At 50.7% G+C, this 20,165-nt stretch overlaps 8 protein-coding genes across 8 annotated transcripts; 5 read left to right on the plus strand and 3 right to left on the minus strand.

Moving 5' to 3' along the window:
* Positions 1-165: 165 nt before the first annotated feature.
* On the plus strand, positions 166-486 carry P174DRAFT_418717 (uncharacterized protein; the record flags this gene model as incomplete). The annotated part of the gene is made up of 3 exons (XM_024824718.1): positions 166-231; positions 283-359; positions 417-486. 3 exons carry the CDS (start codon positions 166-168, stop codon positions 484-486), a joined length of 213 nt encoding a protein of 70 aa, XP_024686378.1.
* A 6,991-nt stretch (positions 487-7,477) lies between these two features.
* Positions 7,478-8,397, plus strand: P174DRAFT_478944 (uncharacterized protein; the record flags this gene model as incomplete). Its single annotated transcript, XM_024830687.1, has 2 exons — positions 7,478-8,126; positions 8,193-8,397. Exons 1-2 carry the CDS (start codon positions 7,609-7,611, stop codon positions 8,395-8,397), a joined length of 723 nt encoding a protein of 240 aa, XP_024686379.1. The 5' UTR covers positions 7,478-7,608.
* A 131-nt stretch (positions 8,398-8,528) lies between these two features.
* On the minus strand, positions 8,529-10,408 carry cp8 (putative carboxypeptidase Y). Its single transcript, XM_024826819.1, has 4 exons — positions 9,757-10,408; positions 9,352-9,712; positions 8,826-9,295; positions 8,529-8,768 (listed from the first exon to the last, which is right to left on the minus strand). The coding sequence occupies exons 1-4, from the start codon at positions 10,393-10,395 to the stop codon at positions 8,697-8,699; spliced, it is 1,542 nt and encodes a 513-aa protein (XP_024686380.1). The 5' UTR covers positions 10,396-10,408; the 3' UTR covers positions 8,529-8,696.
* A 1,356-nt stretch (positions 10,409-11,764) lies between these two features.
* Positions 11,765-14,098, minus strand: P174DRAFT_418721 (putative salicylate hydroxylase; the record flags this gene model as incomplete). Its single annotated transcript, XM_024824719.1, has 5 exons — positions 11,765-12,708; positions 12,767-13,604; positions 13,662-13,736; positions 13,792-13,917; positions 13,979-14,098. The coding sequence occupies 5 exons, from the start codon at positions 14,096-14,098 to the stop codon at positions 11,765-11,767; spliced, it is 2,103 nt and encodes a 700-aa protein (XP_024686381.1).
* A 398-nt stretch (positions 14,099-14,496) lies between these two features.
* On the plus strand, positions 14,497-16,386 carry P174DRAFT_363923 (CocE/NonD family hydrolase; the record flags this gene model as incomplete). Its single annotated transcript, XM_024821955.1, has 3 exons — positions 14,497-14,693; positions 14,750-16,240; positions 16,287-16,386. 3 exons carry the CDS (start codon positions 14,497-14,499, stop codon positions 16,384-16,386), a joined length of 1,788 nt encoding a protein of 595 aa, XP_024686382.1.
* Positions 16,387-16,689: 303 nt separating this feature from the next.
* On the plus strand, positions 16,690-17,272 carry P174DRAFT_449343 (cupin domain-containing protein; the record flags this gene model as incomplete). Its single annotated transcript, XM_024828837.1, has 2 exons — positions 16,690-17,114; positions 17,162-17,272. Exons 1-2 carry the CDS (start codon positions 16,725-16,727, stop codon positions 17,270-17,272), a joined length of 501 nt encoding a protein of 166 aa, XP_024686383.1. The 5' UTR covers positions 16,690-16,724.
* A 128-nt stretch (positions 17,273-17,400) lies between these two features.
* P174DRAFT_364450 (uncharacterized protein) lies at positions 17,401-17,839 on the minus strand (the record flags this gene model as incomplete). Its single annotated transcript, XM_024821991.1, has 2 exons — positions 17,401-17,502; positions 17,561-17,839. 2 exons carry the CDS (start codon positions 17,837-17,839, stop codon positions 17,401-17,403), a joined length of 381 nt encoding a protein of 126 aa, XP_024686384.1.
* A 452-nt stretch (positions 17,840-18,291) lies between these two features.
* P174DRAFT_458383 (uncharacterized protein) lies at positions 18,292-19,945 on the plus strand (the record flags this gene model as incomplete). The annotated part of the gene is made up of 4 exons (XM_024829658.1): positions 18,292-18,690; positions 18,743-19,254; positions 19,448-19,531; positions 19,564-19,945. The coding sequence occupies 4 exons, from the start codon at positions 18,292-18,294 to the stop codon at positions 19,943-19,945; spliced, it is 1,377 nt and encodes a 458-aa protein (XP_024686385.1).
* Between the last annotated feature and the right edge of the window lie 220 nt (positions 19,946-20,165).

Raw genomic sequence — 20,165 nt, forward strand, 5'->3', positions numbered from 1 at the left:
CGAATGAAATGAAACAAATCCTAAGTGCTGAGCACAGCCGCAACCTGAAAAAAGCAAATCCGGAGTGAACTGAGTGTGTCAAATAAGGCTGCTGCCTCCTGGGCTGGATCTGCCGCCCATCTATTTCCAAACTCCTAGAAGGTACAACTTTTGCATCTTACCATCATGAAGCTCTCTGCCCTTCTAACGACGCTCGGGCTTCTGCTCTCTGGGGCCGCTGCCATCGAGATGGTTTGAAAACCCACCTGCTGTATACCCCCTCTGCTTAAACAATAGCCACAGGAAGTCCGAGAAGAAGCCGGCGGTGACTGGATTCTAATTCCCGTCGAAGACGGAGTGTGCAAGACATTCGACGTGGGGTATGTCTCTTGCTTATGAAACCTAATATATCCCGGGCCCTCGCTAACCAGTCTCAGAGTCGTGCAGATTAACCTCGTCCCCTGGTCCAACGGCGGAAAGTCTTTCCTTTGCAGGACATACTCGTAGGTTCCTCCCTCAGAATAATACTTTTTGATGCAATCAGGCGAGCAGATTGACTTAGCTCACTGAAGGCTTCCTGAATGCCAAGGCGAGTCTATGGGACAAATCCCGTCCAATCACCCGCTTACTGGCATTCTTGATCCCCCGAGATGGTCTGTTTACTGTTGGACGGCGTGCTGTTGGCCGTGATAAGTGTTTACATGGATTGAGCAGTTATTGAACCTGATGATGATGTCCTGTACTGAGTGAATTGGATTACCTGGTCGCTTACTTGCTAAGCATTAGAACATATCATCAAGAGTACAGATTTTGTCTTAAATTCCTGAGGAGGTTTGAATCATGAAGTAGATCAGTTCTTTACTTGGCAAGGCAACAGTCCTCATATTCACTCCTCGTATTTAGATCCCCTTCAGTAACTCCCCTCCCAGGGAAGTAAAGAAGGTGTATATTGCTTGTGCAGGAGCGTATTAGAGTCCTCTGAGACTGATTGTTATGAAGCCAATTACACTATTCAAGCCTAATAGGTAAGTTGAAAACTTGAAATGAAGTGTGTACGCTGAATACATCCTCACGGGGCAGCTACATTACCCTCTGCCTGAGATAAACAGAAATAGCCAGACTGCATGTCCACTGCCTCAGAAGAATGGAAAGCAAATCCAAGGAAGCTGAAATGTAACTCCCAATCCTGACAGCATGCATAAAGGAGAACCTCTGTTGGCATGTGTAGTAGGTGGCAGACTACCACGAGTTATCCCTGCAGAGGGCCAGAAAGTGGGAGATATGTACCTATAACCTGGGGTAAGCCATGCATCCTAATCTCCATCTGTTTTCTCCACTAATCTCTTTGTGGATGAAACCTACTAGTCTGTCGTTGGCGGTTCGCCTTTTTATAAGTCTATAATGAGAAGGCGTTTCCCAGCCCAGAGAAGTACAGACCTGAAGTTGGCTGGTCAGCGACACTTCCGAAATGGATGCTTATTTACATCCATTTTCAAGGGGCACGCGGCAGTGTATTGGGCAGAAGTGAGCAAATTTCTTTTCAATGTATCGAACGCCGGTGGGCAATCTAAGCACCAGTCTATCACTTATTGAGCAGCGCTTGACGTTTGCGCATTTCGTTCGCCGTTTCAATCCAGTCAAGCTGAAATATATATTAAGTAGTTAAACATTAAAACTACCCTACAGTTATAAGAGTATTAATAAGGCTAATAATAGGAAACCTATTATTTAAACTTTCCTGCTGAACAGAAGAAGTATCTACTAGACTACTATTATCCACTATATAGATTAGGTAATACTAGTCGAGCTATTAATGACTATCATTCTCCCTCCTATTAGCTGCATGGCGCTTCTCCTATGTCTAGCATAAGTTAATGTTAAATCTAAACAGGGGTTTCTTCCTATATTAAGTCTAGGCTGGCTATTAAGCAAGACTTCATTGTATGCACTAGCAGCAAGAACCACAAGTGGTCCCTGATAGATCATAGAACCATGGTCCATGCAGTGAAAGAAGCAGTCATATAAGGCTCATCAAAAATGCTGAAGTTGGAAGACGTCGGATAGTCTGGTTCCTGAGGATTGTCGAGATCAAACTCCCTATTCTTTCTATTAACATTCCTCTTATAGACCTATGCTAAGAGATATCAGTTTATTCCGATAGATATATATTCACCATCTCATTCCAATAGAACGTCGCCACTGGCACAGCCGATAAGAGAAATTGATTGCAAAGGATGCTTCTCTCATTCATCTTCTTGATCCCTTGTCTGTGTTGGTCCCTAATGAAAATATGTCTTATCTTGCCTGTAATCATGGGCCACTGCTCATAGTATTGGCGTGTCGCCGCTTTGACTGTCTTGCAAGCTGATATCTGTTCAGAAATTTGACCATCCAAAATAGCCATGCCTCAACGCCCTGAAAACTAAAGTGTCATGCGAAACACCGTCAGGCAGAGTAACCTTTTTAGCAGAAACTCCAAGAGTGCCTTGTTGTCTGCAATTGATATGGTGTCCTCTTCATCCAGACAGCCCTTACCTCCGTGTTTAAGTAAGGGTTAGACAACCTCTCTGTCTCTGTTATTGGTAGCCCATGGTGGAGGGAACTCTCTGACGTGGAGATTGGAATTGGCGCCGTGCGCCAAGCGGTTTCGAAACACAGCCTTCTTGTTGTTCTCAGCAGCGACTTCTAACAGAGTGCCCTCCCCGACGTCTCTTCCTACACGTGCAACGGTGGTACCTTTCGAATTCGAATCCCTTTTCGCGCCTGCGTCGAGAAGGAGGCATACCACTTCGCTATGTCCTGCTGCTGAGGCGTGCATTAGTGGAGAAGTGCCGTTTTCGTCTGGAAGATTTGGGTTTGCGCCCTCATTGAGCAAAAGTCGAACCACCGCCTGATGACCATTCTTCGCTGCTAAGCACAATGGGGTAAGGCCGTAGGTGGTGGTGCCTATATTCTTGGAATCTATACCCGCTCCAGCGTCGGCCAGCGAGGTGTAGACAATATTGTCTTGGCGATTCACATCTACCCCCCGTTCAAGGAAGTACTTGACCTTGGCTTCATCCCCAATTCTAGCCGCCGTAAAGATGTCCGCCACAGGCCTCGCCCCATACCGATGTAGAAGCATTTCCAGCCTTTCATGACCCTTCTCGACGGCGATTTGAAAGGGAGTGGACAAACGCCGGTCTCTCGCATTCACCTGATGGCCGATCTTGAGCAGCGCCTCTGCTTCGTCCTCAAGGCCTAACTCAACCGCCAGGTGAAGAGGTGTCGTTTCCTCTTTTAGACCCTGGACCCAAGCGTCGAATTTCTCGTCACTCATTAAGAGTTTCCCGACGAGGGAGCGATCGAGAGGTTGCTTCCTGGCATGATACAGCCAGCTTTCCGCTGCATATGCATACAAAGGGTAATTCCGACACCTTTCTTCATATTTATACTCACACTCACATTTCCCAGCTTCGAAATCATCATAACAAAGGTAGGTGACGCATACCTCACCGATAGCGCAATGGGCGTTTGGGAACCAAGACGTCCATGTCTTCTCCAGATATTCTTGCGTTGTGCAGTGAACCAAGCTGATTATATGGTTCTCCTCATTATATGTGATCAGTCCTGCACATGATGAGATCATGATATCCACATCTGGCAGATTTTCTTCATCAAATGAACGTTCTCCAACCACAACAGCAAGAGCATGCTGGAGTTCTGTTAGTGTAAGACCGCGCTGCGCAAAGGTAACCCAAGCCAATGCTCGTTTTGCGAGTTCAGCTCGGTCTCCTATTTGTTGCTGGATTTGCTTCATTGTCTTCTCATACGCATGTTCGTACGCCTCCCATCCAGTCTTGCATTTGTTGAGGGCCTCTTTTATAGCTGTGATACTACATTTTCCCTTTAGGGAATCCAGATACACTCTGGCGAGCGAAAACCTAGGTTGATCAGTCATTTTCCTTCTGAAAGTGTCCTCAAAAGGGAACGCACATTCCACCGGCTTTGTTCATAATTTCCGAAATGGCAAGATTTTGGATATCTGGCTTTCTTCTCACGAAGGACGGTAAGCTGCTCTCAACATATCGTTTCACGTCTGCGTCACTAGCTCGGATCTCCACCGAAGGAAAGTTTTCGAACTTCGAGATAATTCCCGGAATATACCTGGCAGTTGCCATGAAGCTAATATTGAAATGTTGTTGAAGGTCGAGGACATGGGAAACCAGATGGGTCCGCGTCCCGTCAGAATCCGAGCATTCGTCCAACGCGTCAATGATCATATAAATATGGGAATATAGCCCTGAAGCTACATTCAGCATCTCGAGAATATCACCAAGCTGTGGTTGCATTCCATTCCGCTGATATGTCTCGTAAAACGTTCGGATTTCCTCCGGAATGTGGTATAGACCTCGTACGAGCTGCCCCAGGATATTTGCCAGTATGATGCCTAACTTCTGGTTTTCAGGCTGCTGGAAATTGCAGAAGATGTAAGCAAGACCAACATCGTCGTTTGCTCCATGCTTTTTTCGAAGGTACTCAACCACAATGGATGTCACAATCGTCTTTCCGGCGCCAGGGATGCCAGGGCAGAAAAGGACGCCTTTCTCCCTCTCCCATTGACGGAACTCACCCGTTTCAAATATCCACTGCCCAGTTCCGTCGTGTCGCTCACGTAAATTTGCACTTTGCTGTGATGCATAATCAGTTGAGCAAAGCCAGATAGCAATATGTTGCCGTTCTTGATCATGACTGCGTTGAACCAACATCTGGAACCCAGGGTCAGTACTTGGAACGATGGTTTGCCTGGATGAGATCTCGTTTAGCATTTGAAGCATTCGGACTAGGGCCCTAAACTGACTGTTTCACTTCATCAATCGGCATGTGGAAGAACAGCTGCCTAGCATATGCTGCAGCTGCCGCCGCTGCAAATCCATCCCACTTGTCGTTATCGTGCGAATCGCAGTAGTGTGAAATACCTCGAATGACAAGGCAATGGAAGTCGGCCATCGCTCCGGCAGCCTCCCTTTCGAAACACAGGGCCCCGTATTCCTTGGCGAGCTTGTCCCTCAGTGCACTGTCCTTTAGCACAAGCCCTCCAGACGCCACGGTACCTCGGTGTACCACAATGAGATCATCAAATTCACCTATCTCGCGTTTTATACTGTGTGCTGTGTCACATCCACTCTCTTCGCAGGACAGTCCAGGGCAGGGATGCTTGTAATCAGCCGGAAATAGCTTGTCATTTTCAATACCAGGGAACTCGAACCGTCGCAGCTGGGGCTTACTTGTGTCTATGCGTTGAACATTCTCCATAATATGGTCTTTATCTGATCGAGCACGCTGAGCGGCAAGTGATCGCGCAGCAAGGAGAAGAACTGTAGGAGGTGGAGCTAATGCCCCAGTCCGCTCAAATACACCATCTCTCGCCTTCCCTTCGTGATATTGAATCGCTCCTGAAAATGTTCCGACAGGCTGGCTCACTACCACATGTCCAAGGCGCAGCATGCCATGTTCCGTTATCGTTGGCACACCGCCCCCTATACCGACCAACAGAGCAAAGCGAAGGTTGGGGAATCGGATTCGCATCTGGGTCACCACTGCTGTGGCCGGGCTGTTCCCGGCTTGCCACAATCCAGCAATGACGACTTTGTAGCTGGCGATGCTACCAAGATGGTAGATATTGTGGTCAGTGGGAGGTTGTGGTAGCGGCTCGTGTTCCTCATCCAGCATTTGCAGCGCAGCAGTGAGCTCGACCGCCAGAGGGCAAACCCATCCAACTGTGTAATCCTCATGGGTGAATTTTTTCTTCTGCGACTCAGCACCATTCTGGGGTGGACTACCATCTTTTTTTCTTTTTCCTTCTCTATCAGCCTCGTGGTTCTCGCGCTTGAGCATGTTGACCATTTACCGAGACTGCTAGATTAGATGGATGTGGCGCTTCTTTCAACAATCGTATAATCACAGTAGAATCGGTCAAACAAAAGGAGAAAGCACATTACAAGGCCATTTAAGAAGATTAACAGCGTCGGCGAGGCTGAACTGAGCGGTCTCTGGGAGTCTTCATATCCCCGGTTAGCGCCCAGTGTGGAAGCAATACCAAGATAAGCGCCAGGGGTGTGCTACTAATCGCGAAGCACTACTTCAACTTCGCAGCGCATAATGGATCAAGGTGATTCGTTCTTTGCTTTTGCAAGCCTGCCTCAACTTTTCCATACCTGCCCCTCATTCGTCGGCTTTGAGGACCCAATGAGGAGTATGAGACTTCATATCGCTTTACCAACATTCTAGAGAGCAGAATCGCTGCGCCAGGAGCACAGACTAGGATTCTATGACTGGCGTCCTAGAACTGCGCTCGCTTATATATTCGGTTGCCAGAGTCGTCGCCTATGGTTTGAGGTGTCAATTCTGCGGCCATGCAGAAAAGATAGTGCGCGGATTTTAATGATTTTAACCGATGCAACGTTACAGAACATGGAATATACTCTCATCAAGGTTAATGACATATCTACTACTACTGTACATCTTGTATGGTGAGTTCCTTAAGTAAAGCAACATGAATCTGGGGCTAGGCAGATGGCTTTAACTCAATGACTAACATCACTGTTACATTCTAACAGATTAGGACGCTGTACCGCAGGAAACAGCGAGGCTAAGCGGCAGTGACCTTGGGGCTGCGCTATATATACCCTTGTCAGCTGAGGATGCCGAGGAACAATGAAGCATGAACCATACCAGCGGCCCACACACCACATTAGATCAAGTGCACTACGTTGCACTAAATCAGTGATACAGGAAACAGGAAATTCGCCCCATTACTGTAACCTACAGCTTCGGGGATCAGACATCATGGCAATAATGCATACGTGAGAGTATATTGACCACAGCACTTCCAGGGGGCTCTGGAATGGAGAGAATTACGATGACTGGTATGACGCCGTTTCCAAAGGTCTTCCTCACTTGAGCAGTTCTTCTTAATTGAATTCTGTCCATCATTGGCGGGCTTAGAGTCCGGGCTTTGTCTCTTATTCCATCCGATAATTTCTATTCTGTCCAGAGATAAGCATCGTCTGCGGACTTGATTGACCGGATGATCCGAAGGCATAGAGCAAGAGAAATATCTACCGAGGGTTTGGACTTCCTCGGGAGCAGAAGCCCTATTATTTATGGGGTGTTTTCCGCCGGAATGGCTGTCATTCAAACTAAAACAAGCATTCCATTTTTGAGTAGTCCATCTTCTAGATGTTCCGCTTGTTGCAACCCTATAAGCAGAGTGCAACTTGTCAAGTCAGGCAGCACATTCCCAAAGAAGCGGTTCTTAGCCTAGATGCGGATTATTATGTGAAGACGTGATGTGATACGGCAACCGGTCTGCCCGTTTTCCAATCGGACTGCAGCTCAGCTGGCCATTACATGTGAGATAATTTATAGGGTTGGTCAAATTCGTACTATCTATCCACCTGATATATTCTGCGCTGCTTCGGTTGCTATCGCGGTGACAGCCATCCCTTGCGTTGAGATTTTGTCAGATTACCTTCCGTTCGGCATAAATATATGATCAAGCAATCAGCCCATGGTGACATGCGCTGTTGACCGCATCGGCCTTGACCATACGGCCAAGTCTTGCCCAAACGGACCTAGACCATCAACATGGATGGACTCGATTTCGACACTGCCCCGGCTGAATTCCAGAAGGTGCGGTGGATAGTGGAGAAGCCACTCATCTTTGCCGGGGTTGGATGGACACTGAACTACTTCTTCACTATCCGCAAAGCATACCAGGACCGCATGTCTGGTGTCTCGCTGATAGCTTTATCCAACAACCTGGCTTGGGAGATTGCTTTCGCTCTGATCAATCCACCACCTAATCCTTTCGCGAGGGTCAACTATCCTCTGTGGTTGTTTATCAATGCTTTCGTTCTATATGCCACCGTCAAGTTCGAGAGGGAGTCTGGTTCCCATTCGCCATTCATGCGGAGACACCTACCCTTTATTGTCCTCATTAGCATTCTAGGCATGTTGTCCGGACATCTCGCCTTCTCGTCCCATGTCGGTCCATTGGCAGCTCTCTTCTGGGGCGGGATGCTTTGTCAAGTGACGCTCAGCGCAAGTGCATTGGGCCTCCTTCTTCAGCGTGGCCATACGCGAGGCATGTCATATAAGATGTGGTAGGCTCGAGTCTCTCGCAGTGATCACCATATTAGAATTCTCAAAATTAACAGTCATCTCATTAGGCTCACCCGGTTTATTGCCTCCGGAGTCACGGTACCAGGGCTGTTCGTCAGAGCCGCTTACTGGCCTGCAAAATGGGACTGGGTCGACAATGTTCTCATGTACTGGCTTGTGGGAGCTTTCTATTGCTTGGATATAACGTATGGGGTGTGTTTGTGGTATTTCCGGAGGGTCGAACGGATGTCATCTCGAGCCAAGCAGCGATAGTTGTGTTCTGAAGTCGCCTATCAGGTAAGAAGGACCACAATGTTGTATACGCTTCATATTGTGGTGGTCATTGCTGGCCGTATCTGAATCTATCGTTCTCAGATTGATAGATACATGTATATATTGTATTCTACATTTACAACTACCCCCTGGCTAGCCACCAGTGATCATTTCTGAGCCGTTTTTCCGGCTTCCCCTCCGGTTCATTATTAATACCACCTACATACGGCCTTGTGTACTCCGTAGCAGCAAATTGGCGTTAAAAAAGATCGGTCCGTCAATGCATGCAAATCAACCGCTCAGGCAAAGGGCGCGCCAGTGATCCACCGAACCATCATATCCAGAGCAACATCTGGCCGATCTTGAGGGAGCTATTGCCAACAGTCAGCAGCAACTACAGTTCATTGTTTTTTCAACCGTATGCTCACCATATGACCAGCACCATCCACAGTGACAAGAGCAAACCGGGACACGGTCACCGCATTGCCCACAAGCACACGAACTTCCTTCATGGTGCCAACAGTCTCAATCTGGCCCGTGGCTGCAACAAGCGACCGCCAGGGGCGCAGTAGCTTGGACGTGAACTCAGCCTGACCCTTCCAGGGCAGGGAATGCGCCCAGCGGAGGTTCCCAGCTGTATTGCAGGCGAGATCCAGGTTCCCCTGATAAGCCAGAAAATGGACCTGGTTTGCCAGAAGAAATGCGACCAGATCGGAAGTAGACGTCATACCGTCCGAGGTCTCTGCGAACGCTTGGATGACCGCTTCCGAGACCATTTTGTATTCGGTAATTTCTCTAGGGGGTGACAGCGCTTTCCAGACAGCTGGTGTATTTAGATATTGTTCAACATGCGCAGCTTGGATGTAGCACATGTCGTCGATTTCACAGGGCGCCGTGACTATATTGCGAACTGCTTAGCAGACGACAACGAATTCCTCTACCATCTTGACTTACTGTCAAACCTGTTTCGCCCCCCTTTACCGGACTCGTCTTCATAGAGACCGATTACACCCTCGTAGCAGACAGAGAGGGCAGCGCTGCACAAAGCTGGATCTGGATTCTGGACACACACTGCAGTGACGTCCATGCACCGCGGTATGTTTGAGGCGATGATATCACAGCGAGTCTGGTTGAATACGGGCTCCTCCACGCCTGGATTCGTGGTGCAGAGCGTTTCCCAATACCCAAAGACTGTATCTCGCGGGGACATGTAGCCATTACCCACCAGACACGACTTCAGCCGAACCTGTGGCTCGTTGGGATAGAGACCATTCTGCTGTATGATTTGAGCGCCAAGATACGGGATATAGTGACCCTGGAAAGTCAGTACGGTCTATGAGATGGAGGAATCTTTCGTACCGCATATGACTCCCCAGAAAGATGGACAGGAAGATCCTGCAGGTGAGGAAACACTTCAGAGACAAACAGCTGTAGAAAGCGATGCATATCAACTGCAGCCTCCTTTGAGTCCCACGGCAGCTCATGTCCTTCATCAATGTATGAGAAGCCGACATCGACGGGCTGGTCGACAAAAAGCAGCGATGAGTTGCGCGACCAGCCCCAGGGGTTATGGTGTGTCCCATTGCCGTGTTCATTAACCAGACAGGGGCCAACCTCCTGGAACAGACCGATCATACTGGAGGCGCCGGGGCCTCCGTTCATCCACAGGGTCAGGGGGTCGTTGGTGGGATCATTCTTGCTCTCAAAGTACCAGAAGAAAAGATGCTTGTGGCCGACATCCAGCCAGCCAGTGTATTGGGCTGAGCCAGCTGCGCATATGGACTCGTTTTGCTGCTTGATTCGAATTGAGTGATCTGGGGAATGGTGGCTCTGAACAATGCGAAATGCACTATTTTGGTCCGATATAGGCCGCAACACCTCCTGGGCGGCATATGCCACGCTGTAAAGAGCGAATTGGAGGAGGCAAGAAACGATCATGACAAAAGTTGAAGTCAGTAGGATAGAGAAGCAGGAGAAGGAGGGTGGGAAATGATTCATGCTGTTCTTAAATTAACTAGGTACCATTGAAAATGGGTAACAGACACCCTGCTCATATAAATACACCGGATTGGCTTAATAGACCGGAATATCACAGGTCGGAGTTCGGACTTCGGGCTGTCAAGTTTGGACCTTGGGTCAGGCTCTTTAGTAGCATAGGGGCATTACCTCAGAGTATCTTTATCAAGGATATCAGTGAACCTCACTAAAGCTCTCACTCTAATATTCATGTTATTCCAACAGTTTTGGTAGATTTTTCTTTTCTACTTAGCTAACCATTCAGCGCGCTGTCAGCTGTCAGACATCAGTGATAATCCCACAACCATGGCCTCTAGTTAAGGAAGTTCCTGACCTTAATAACATTTATAGTAGGCTTCCAGATTCCAAATCCGTTCCCTTAATAGTGAGGCGTCGGGGCCAATCATAAAAGCTTGATACTTATGACACTGCCACGGCTGAAATAATCTCATTATCAGGTTAACATATCTCTCAAAGCACGCAGATATATTTCATAGACTAGATTCAACAGTTTGATTTCGAAGGCTGCGTGCAACGCCGCAAAATTTAATGCCAATAAAGCATCCATAATAATGGTGACAACACCATAATATTCTTCATATATGAGTAACGCCCAGAGCCGCGATGCTGCCACTTTTCCAGAGCGGCAAATAGAGATGACATGGTCAGACAATCCGATCTGAGCGTGGAGAAGATGGAGAGGAGAGAGGATGGAGCGAAGAATATCTCACTCTCACATGGATAGATACTGTAACTCACAGTGTTGAGTGATGCCATGCTTGATCTTTCATTGTAGTGGGAAAGCAGACTGCAGCACTTTAGCCGTTCTAGGACACTGTGTGATTTATTGAGAGTGTGTACACACATGCGAGAGCGCAGTTTCCAAGATAGTACTTTTGGAGACAATGTTATGTACCTTAGGAGGCTAGCAGGCTAGGAAGCTATGAGGGCACGTCGCTGCAGCTAAATTTTTGGGCATGTTTGAGGCTGAGACGATTCTTTCAGTTCCGCTGCGGCGCCGAGAAGATTGCTGTGTTCTGAAATCACAACCGTTATTGCTCTGAATAGGAGTCAGGGCGATAATGTGCACGCTCATTCTGTAAAGGAATAGACTGGAGCTTTTTGAATATTCATTTGCTAAGCAGATGTACCAGCGGCTTCTTCGAGCATGTCTCCCCATAGGAATGATGGTGCCAGGCAGAATACGATCAATGAATACAATCGTCTCAGGGTGCTACATACTATGGCTACACAGTGGAAGGTCGAAACATTACGTACATCGCATTCCCATGACAAATTTGCGCTCAGATCCATGCGAAACAGCCCTGCCAAACTTCTACTTCACCAAGTGCTACTCCAGACGCATGGCTGATGATACATCAGGCACTCCTTCACCTTCTACCAGTTTCGCACCGACAATTTGATCGACCGGAATCTCTGCCAGTCGTGAAATGATATGCTGCAGGGTTGGCAGCGATTCCCAGCCCAGCGCATCAATCGCGAAGGAAGCTTCGGTTGTTTTGCGTACTCGTATTACCTTGGACGGTACCACCTTGGATTCTGCTGCATGCGGTACGAAGACTGGATACTCAGCCTCCGCCTGTCCTTTGCGATCGCGACCGACCTTGGGAATATAACGGTGCACGAGGATACCATCGCTGGGTTCCCCACCGATAACACCGGGGTCATTTTCTGGGTCCACGTCCTTGAGGCTTTCCAGGTGGAAATGTCCCCAGACGGCACCTTGCCAACTGGTCCGAACGTGATAGGAATCGCGCCGCTCGTGTGCATCGATGGCTGTGTAGAGCTTGGGCATGCCGAGTTCCTCTCTGCCACTGATGATAGGATCGGCAAGGTTCTCAAACAGGATAGGCATGTATGTGCCCTTGACGACCTCGCCATTGGCTTTCTTGTACTGCACGCCTTCAATATAAAGACCCAGATGGCTGTATCCGCCACCACCCAGCCAGTCCATTCCGTTCAGCGTCGTATGTGAGAAACTTGCGAAGGCTATACTCCCAGGACTACTGAAGCTATATGACTCGTTTGGTAGCAGGCTTTGGAGCAATGTGCGGCTGGTCCTGAAGCGGATTGATGCCGTTTTGAAGGTTGATCTCAACGAGTTCATCGCACGATCTTGGCCATAAAAGTTCTGCCTCGGGCCCGGCATTGGCCCGAAGACGATGGGCTGGCGCCAGTACATCCGTGGGTTCTTGGCCCAAAGATACTTGCGCAGAATCTGTGTAGAATGATCGAACTCGTCATGGCCGTAGATGTAATTCACTATCGCTTGGGCTGAGGTGAGTCAGCCATAGCTTTTCTTGAAGGTCCAAAAATCGGGCAGGGGGCTTACATTCAGGTGGTGGCAGCGGACCATGCGCGGAATCCCGTGTCATGTTCTGGACGGTGGTTGCTCGCTCATGGCGGGCTTGGTTATAGAGCTTCAGACGCTCTGGAATCTCGTGCCTCTGAACACCATTCGATAGCATAACACCAAGTGACACGCCATCCTCAATGGCCATGGCCCCTCCAGAGCCACGATAGGGCAAGAAAGGATGGGCCGCATCGCCAATGATAGCCATCGAACCTTCGAACCAGGCGGGAAGCGTGTCCATATCCAACAACGGCCAGATTCTCAGCGTTTCGGCCTCCGCCTTGCCCAGCAACTTGACCAACAGCGGGTCAAAGTCTTTGTACACCTCAATCAAAGCATCCTTGCCGGCCAACTGATTCCAATTCGTGCCTGTCTCAATGGCAGTCATTGTACTGGGGTGCAGGCAAACAAAGTTCAGTATCTCGTTGTTCTGGCACGGATAGATGACCACTCTCCGATCAGGTGAGTCCCACATATCGATCACACCGCGATCCTGTGCAAGTTCTCGAGTTTCGGGGTCGTCCAGTGCCGCCTGGCGCAACATCAGGAACCGGAATGCATTCCTGCCCGTGTCATAGGGTGCAATATTGCTGGCGCCGGGCAATTTGGATCGCGCAACGGAATGCACGCCGTCAGCGGCGATGACGACGTCACCCTGAACCACCTGTCCGTCCCCGAGTGTGACGGTGGCACGGTGCGGATCAATGTCAACCACTCTGCTAGAGGTGTGCAGCTCAGCGGGAATGCCGGAGCCTGGTGCCAGAGCAGCAGCCTTGAGACCTTCATGGAGATGTGCGCGGTGTACCAGAAGCCATTTCTGCGTGTTGGTTGTCAGCATCGCTGGGCATCATGAAGGACAATGAAAGCGGCTCACTGTTCGCCACATGCTCTCGAGCTCCTTCACTGGAAGGATTCGAAGGACTTTGCCGTCAGTTGAGCGCTCGCGAACCTGTCAAGTCTTAGCGTTTGGCCATTGCTTGATCTGGCTGACGTTGAGCACGAACCATTTCTGCTTCGACCGCTCCGAACTTGGTCGCATCCACCCCGAGCCGTAAAAGGACGCTGTTGGCATTTGGAGAGATGTGAATGGCTGCTCCGATTTCATTTGCAAAGCGGCTTCGCTCGAACAACTATGAATGTGTCAGACGTAGAGTTCACTCCCGATTTAGAGGAGCACGCCGAGTCACTCACGGTGACGCGGTGGCCTTGTCGTCTGAGAGCAATAGCTGCAGTTAAGCCGCCAATGCCAGCTCCCACTATCAGAATTTGGAGGCTATCCTGCTTGGTCCCGTTCAGGTTGTTGCTCCTCATGGCGCTTGAATCTCCTGGTGGGAACTTAGAACACGGAAGGTGTTAGATGTAACTTTCTTCGAAACAGGACCTCTCCCCAACATAGCCTTGCTCCGCTTTATTTGAGAAAAGCTGAACGTAGAGCAGTAACATGCCAGCCCTTTGGATATCCTCCTGCCATTGCCCCCGCGTCATCGAGGAGAAATCGAGGAAATATCGTGGCCGGCCATCGGCTCCCCATATCGGCTCCACATGCGGAGAAGGACAGAGAGCAGTCGCCCGCTGATGCGGACGTAAGGCCTTCGACGGATCGGATAGCGGGATTTAATTGTGCTTATAATTTAGTTGTCACACATGCTGCTCTCGGGAGCAACACTTCCTGCCCTTGCATCTCAGATTCTCGAAGGCTAAGCGACGTCATGCCGAATCCAATTCGTGAAGACATCACCACGAGGGATAATACTTCGTTCCCCTACATCTTTGAACAGAATGTCACCATCCGGCTGAAGGATGGCTCCGGTCTGGTGCGCTGCAACCTCTATCGTCCTAAAGACCTTGAGAGGGCTCCCGTTTTGGTCACTTATGGGCCGTACGGCAAGGACATTCATTACCGCGAGTAAGCATAGTTTTATTGTGCCGCTGTTCATGTCCCCAGATTGCTGACCCGGCTAGTTTCCACCCCAAGTCATTCAGCGAAGTCAACCCCGAGCACCACTCGGAGCATTCCGCGTGGGAGACGCCCGACCCCGGTTTCTGGACGAAACACGGCTATGCGATTGTTCGGGCGGACGAGAGAGGAACAGGTCAATCACGGGGCAAGCTGGACACCATGTCCCGCGAAACCAGCGAGGCCTTTTTCGACACCATCGAGTGGGCGGCGGAACAGCCATGGTCGACCGGCAAAGTTGGTCTGCTGGGTATCAGCTACTACGCGGGCAGCCAGTGGAGAGTAGCCGCGCGCCAGCCCAAGGGCCTCACCTGCATTATCCCCTGGGAGGGCATGTCAGACTACTATCGGGACCGTTGCCGTCATGGAGGCATTCTGAGTAACTCCTTCATCAAATTCTGGTGGGACAGGCAGGTTGTCAGCAACCAGTACGGTCGGCCCGGTCGCGCAGCGCGTAACTGGGGCCCTGATACCATTGAAGGCGACCTGGCGGAGGAGGAACTGGTCGCCAACCGAGAAGATCAGACCATCGACAACGCCCAGAATTACTTCCGCGATGATATCTACTACGCGTCCAAGGAATACACACAGTCTGACATCCAGGTGCCATTGCTCTCCGTCGCAAACTGGGGTGGCATTCTTCTGCACCTGCGGGGAAATGTGGAAGGCTATACGCAGGCAGGCAGCGAGCTCAAGTACTTGCGATTTATCACCGGTCGACACGACCTCCCATTTTACTACCCGGAAGAAGTTGACATTCAGCGTAGCTTCCTCGATGCGTTCCTCAAGGGTGAGGATCGTGTCGGCTGGAGCAACGGAACGGCGCCAAAGGTAGACATTGTTCTGCGCAAGGGCAACGTCGGATTCGACAATGCGGAAGCCGAGAAACAGTTTCGTCGTCGTGCTGAGAATGAATGGCCCATTGCTCGGACGCAGTACACCAAGTACTATCTGACGCCCGACCGCGAACTGGTCACTGCAGCCAGAGAGGAACAACCGGTGAAGATCACCTACCGCGCTTTAGGAACATTGGACAACCCCCAGCTTGTGCAGTTCACAACTGCGCCATTTGAGCAGGAGACCGAGATCACCGGACATATTGTCGCGCATTTGAATGTGTCCATGAGCCCTGACCCGGGCGCACCGACACCGCGAGACATTGATCTGTTCGTCACGCTGCGGTACATCTCCCCCGAGGGCGAGGAGGTCTTCTATACCGGCACGGCAGGCGACCCGGTACCTCTCTGCAAGGGGTGGCTGCGTGTCAGCATGCGAAAGGTGAACAAGGAGCATCGCCGTCATCGAACCTATCTGCCCCACCGCGATTACTACTCCACCGATGTGCTGCCGGTGATTCCGGGTGAGGTGTACGGGGTCGATGTGGAAGTGTGGCCCACGAATGTGGTCGTGGAGAAAGGAGGCAAGATCGTTTTTGAGGTTTCTTCCGGGGACACCCAGGGCTGCGGTATTTTCCAGCATAACTCCCCGACTGACCGGTAGGCCACCTTTCTCGCAGGTCTTTATTTATACTAACTTGGGCAGAGCACCGGAGAAATTCCAGGGTCAGAACCATATCAACTTTGGACATGGCGATAACTATGTGGTCCTGCCCATCGTTCCCCGAAGACATAGACAGATATGACTGAGATAGGATAGTTGCATTCGTATGAATATACTCTATTATCACATGAGTTGGGAGAGTCCGGCTGTCGTTCCCGCATTGATAATCTTGCAGGAATGTGGAGTGTGGACTCGCGGCGGAAGCGTAAGGGCGAGAGAGAACCCTAGCAGTAACAGAATCTCCGCTCCCGATGTGGTCCCGAGACAACAATAGTATGCCAATTGGAGTGGTACACAACATGAAACTACAGTACGAGGGGTATAACTTACTTCAGTCCCCTCTATACCTTACACGAAATGCACAAGACAGAAACACAACGTCCTCTAATTTCGCCCGCATACCAAACTATACTATCCAAAATGTCTTCCCGACCAAAGAACATTCGCCCCCTCAAACGCTATATAACCACTCACGATGTCTCCGGCAAGGCAATCTTCTCCAGCGCCCTGTCCGAGGAAATGCCCGTAACCACCATCCCGGATGGTGCCGACTTCAGCCTCGCGTACACCTCCTCGCACTTCCCCGCCAAGCTCAACGACGAGGCCGACATTCACGAGTACGCGAAATATCTTTCGAAGCCGCCTGGCCTCGTTATCAGGACAGGCTCCGTGTGCCGGATCGTGGATATGCACCCTGGGGCGACGAGCCCGATGCACCGCACTGTGAGCCTGGACTATGGGGTTGTGCTGGAGGGGGAGGTCGAGCTTGTCCTGGACTCCGGGGAGACGAGGCTGCTGAAGAGGGGGGATGTGAGTGTGCAGCGGGGACGAACCATGCGTGGAGGAATACGAGTCAGACGGAGTGGGCGCGGATGCTGTATGTGCTTATTCCGGCTGAGGAGATCGAGATTGGGGGGAAGAAGCTGGGGGAGGAGTTGGGACACATGGGGGTTCGGCCTAGTGCTTAATTTTGGTTCTGGTTCTGCCTTGTGAATTGAATGGATGATTTTTTTTTTTTTGATAATATTTTGAGCTGTTAAAGGAAATGAAGCACTTGTAGACTGGTATTGGTTTTGCCAAACGCGTACTGGACGGATCAGGGACAGATACTGATATGATTAAAACTCCCCCCGATATCATACCGGAAGATATGGTCGTTGACTCTTCCCCCTGTGAGCCTCCACAGGCGAGCAACAGACTAGGGATAAGTTAGTAGACCCCTTTGGTGATGTTCATGAAACTGAGGCGGAACCGACCGCGTTCAACCACACCCCGTGCAGCATTGCCTGGATAAACACAAATTCTATGGGGTTGCTCCCCGCTGGTCTCTCGCGCTGGTCTAGTTCATGGTTCGCAGGACGGTATGCTGGCACGCGACGGTAATTCGACGGCCAGTTGGCGGGTTGGACTGCTTGCGAGATGGGGCCTCGTTCATACAGCTGGGGTTCTTCGCTGCCGCTGTGGTGGAGTTCATAGTCGGCGAGGATGGAGAGCGAGTTGGTGCCTGTCTGGGTGGTTGTAGCTGTTGTCGCCATGTCCATTCGAGTTTGTAAATCGTCGGATTCTTGATAATGGTCGAGACGGATGTATGTAGAACGTGGTTGGAGCTCGACAGGATTACCTGTAGTCTTGCTCCGGATACAACATACACTCGGGCTGTTCGGAAATATGGCCGGGAAATGAAGAGAGGCTAAGATGGCTCCCCCACATTTTTATTATCGTTCGGAGATACAAAATGGAACGATCAAGACCCCAAAACCAAAGTGATCAACTGACCATTTTGGCCCATCGGGTTGCCCCCATTTGCAGCTCCCCCACCTCCCGAAGCGGAGTGGCCGACTGCACCCTGCGGCATAGTTTGATTAGGATATGAACATAGGCGAAGATTTCCTCTGAGAAAGGCACTTTGGACCGTCTAAATCAGACTGCGGGTGCCTGACATTGTATCTTCTTTGTAGCGACTGGACGGTCAGCCACCGAAGCAACGATGGTCTCCTCACAGTTCTCCCGGCTGCTTGCAGCAGAGATCGACGGCCGTTCCCAGAACACCAGATATCGCCAGAATGAATTCCATCGCCTCCAGTCGGCCGTCAGCCAGCACATCGACGAGATCCAAGACGCCATCCAAAAAGATACCGGGAATGGACCTGAAGAAGTCCGCGCGGAGCTGTGTCTCGCGCTCAAGGAGATCCGCACACACTACCTGACACTGAGTCTGGACAAGGACCTTGAAAAGGAGTATCGCGTTGTAGCTGGCAAGGACAACGCGGACGCGCGGCGCGGCGCAGGCATTGTCTACATTGTCCCCAGCACACATACCATGTTTTACTCCATTGTCTCAGCGCTCAGCGCGGCATTGGCGGCTGGGAATTGTATTATCCTCGAGGTGGGGTTTGACTCTCTCAAAGAGATCAAATGAGATAGACTGACGGAAGCAGTTGACGAAGAATACCATGGTGCTGCCAGCCGTGCTGCGCAGAATTTTCTCCCAGGCCCTAGACGCGGATACCTTCGCCATCAGCGAAGAGAGACCCGATGCTACTTTCCTCAGCAGGGTGCTCATGGTCTGCCAGACCGGTTCTGCGCCGCTCGCCGACCGCAATCTGCTCTCGCCTGCGAACGCGCGAACTGTGGCTGTCGTCGACAGAACGGCAGATGTTCCACCCGCAGCTGAAGCGTTGGTCGCCGCCCGCTTCGCCTTTGGCGGCCGGTCGACGTATTCCCCTGATATCGTTCTGGTTAATGAGTTTGCGATGAAGCGGTTTGTCGAGGCGGTTATCCAGCAGGCATCCAGATATCTGGCTGGCCCCAATGGAGAGGCACGCCAGGGAGCGTCGGATCCCCGTCGGTTTGGTCCAAGCGCCTCGCTTCTGGATGCTGCGCATAAGGATACGGGTACTCGCGTGCTTGTCTCTGGGTCCGGATGGGGGGTGGTAGAGGTCCACGATCGGTATGCTTCATCCCGTTGACAGTGGCTGCGGCTAACATTGACTACCGCAGAAACTCGCCTCTCCTGACAAAAAAAGTAAAGGAGAAAGTCCTCATCCTTCATCCTGTAACAAGTCTAGATGACGCTATTGACCTTAGCAACTCGTAGGTCGCTCTTCTTTTCCTGATCTATATCATCGCTGACGGTTCTTCAGGAGTGGCACACTGGCAGCGACATATGCCTTCGGCAGCCCCTCCGCAGCCAAATATATCACTCAGTTCATCGACGCCTCCGTCTCGTGGATTAACCACGTCCCTTCGACATGCTCAGTGCGTCCTCCTCTCCGTTCCCTTCAATCCAGCTAACAGGCTCAGTTGGCCCTGCATACCCCATCAACACGGCGCCCCCCAGCACCGAAACCCGCTACACACCCGCTCTCCTCCAGGTCCCCCGTCCTCAATTCGTCTCCGATACCAACAACTCCGCCTTGGTGAAAAGTATTCTCGCCCCCTCAGACGCCACGAGATCGGCAAACGCCTGGCGCGAGGCCCTTGCCTCCTTGCCGTCTACAGGCCAGCGCCACGGCTGGAAAATTGGGTTCTTCGAGCAAGGGCTAATTACTGGCGCGGTGATTACGCTTGCGACGTTGGTAGCGACGGTGTCGACTGTGGGGTGGTACACCTTTACGTATATGAGGAGGTTGCGTGCTTAGATTAGTTTGGTACTGTGTAGTATACTTTGGTGAATCTATTGGTCCTCGGTTGTCCTCGGTTATAATGCATTTTATCTTCGGAAGCGAGCTTTTAATTCTACCTTCAAGTTTTCAGTTGTTGGAGGATGTCAGGCCCTTATAATGTGACTGGGACTACCTTTCGACAACATATATGTTCGCACAAGCATTTAAAGCAGGCAACGACATTGCAAAGGAGATT

This window comes from Aspergillus novofumigatus (assembly GCF_002847465.1).
Source record: "Aspergillus novofumigatus IBT 16806 chromosome Unknown P174scaffold_2, whole genome shotgun sequence".
NCBI lineage: Eukaryota > Fungi > Ascomycota > Eurotiomycetes > Eurotiales > Aspergillaceae > Aspergillus > Aspergillus novofumigatus.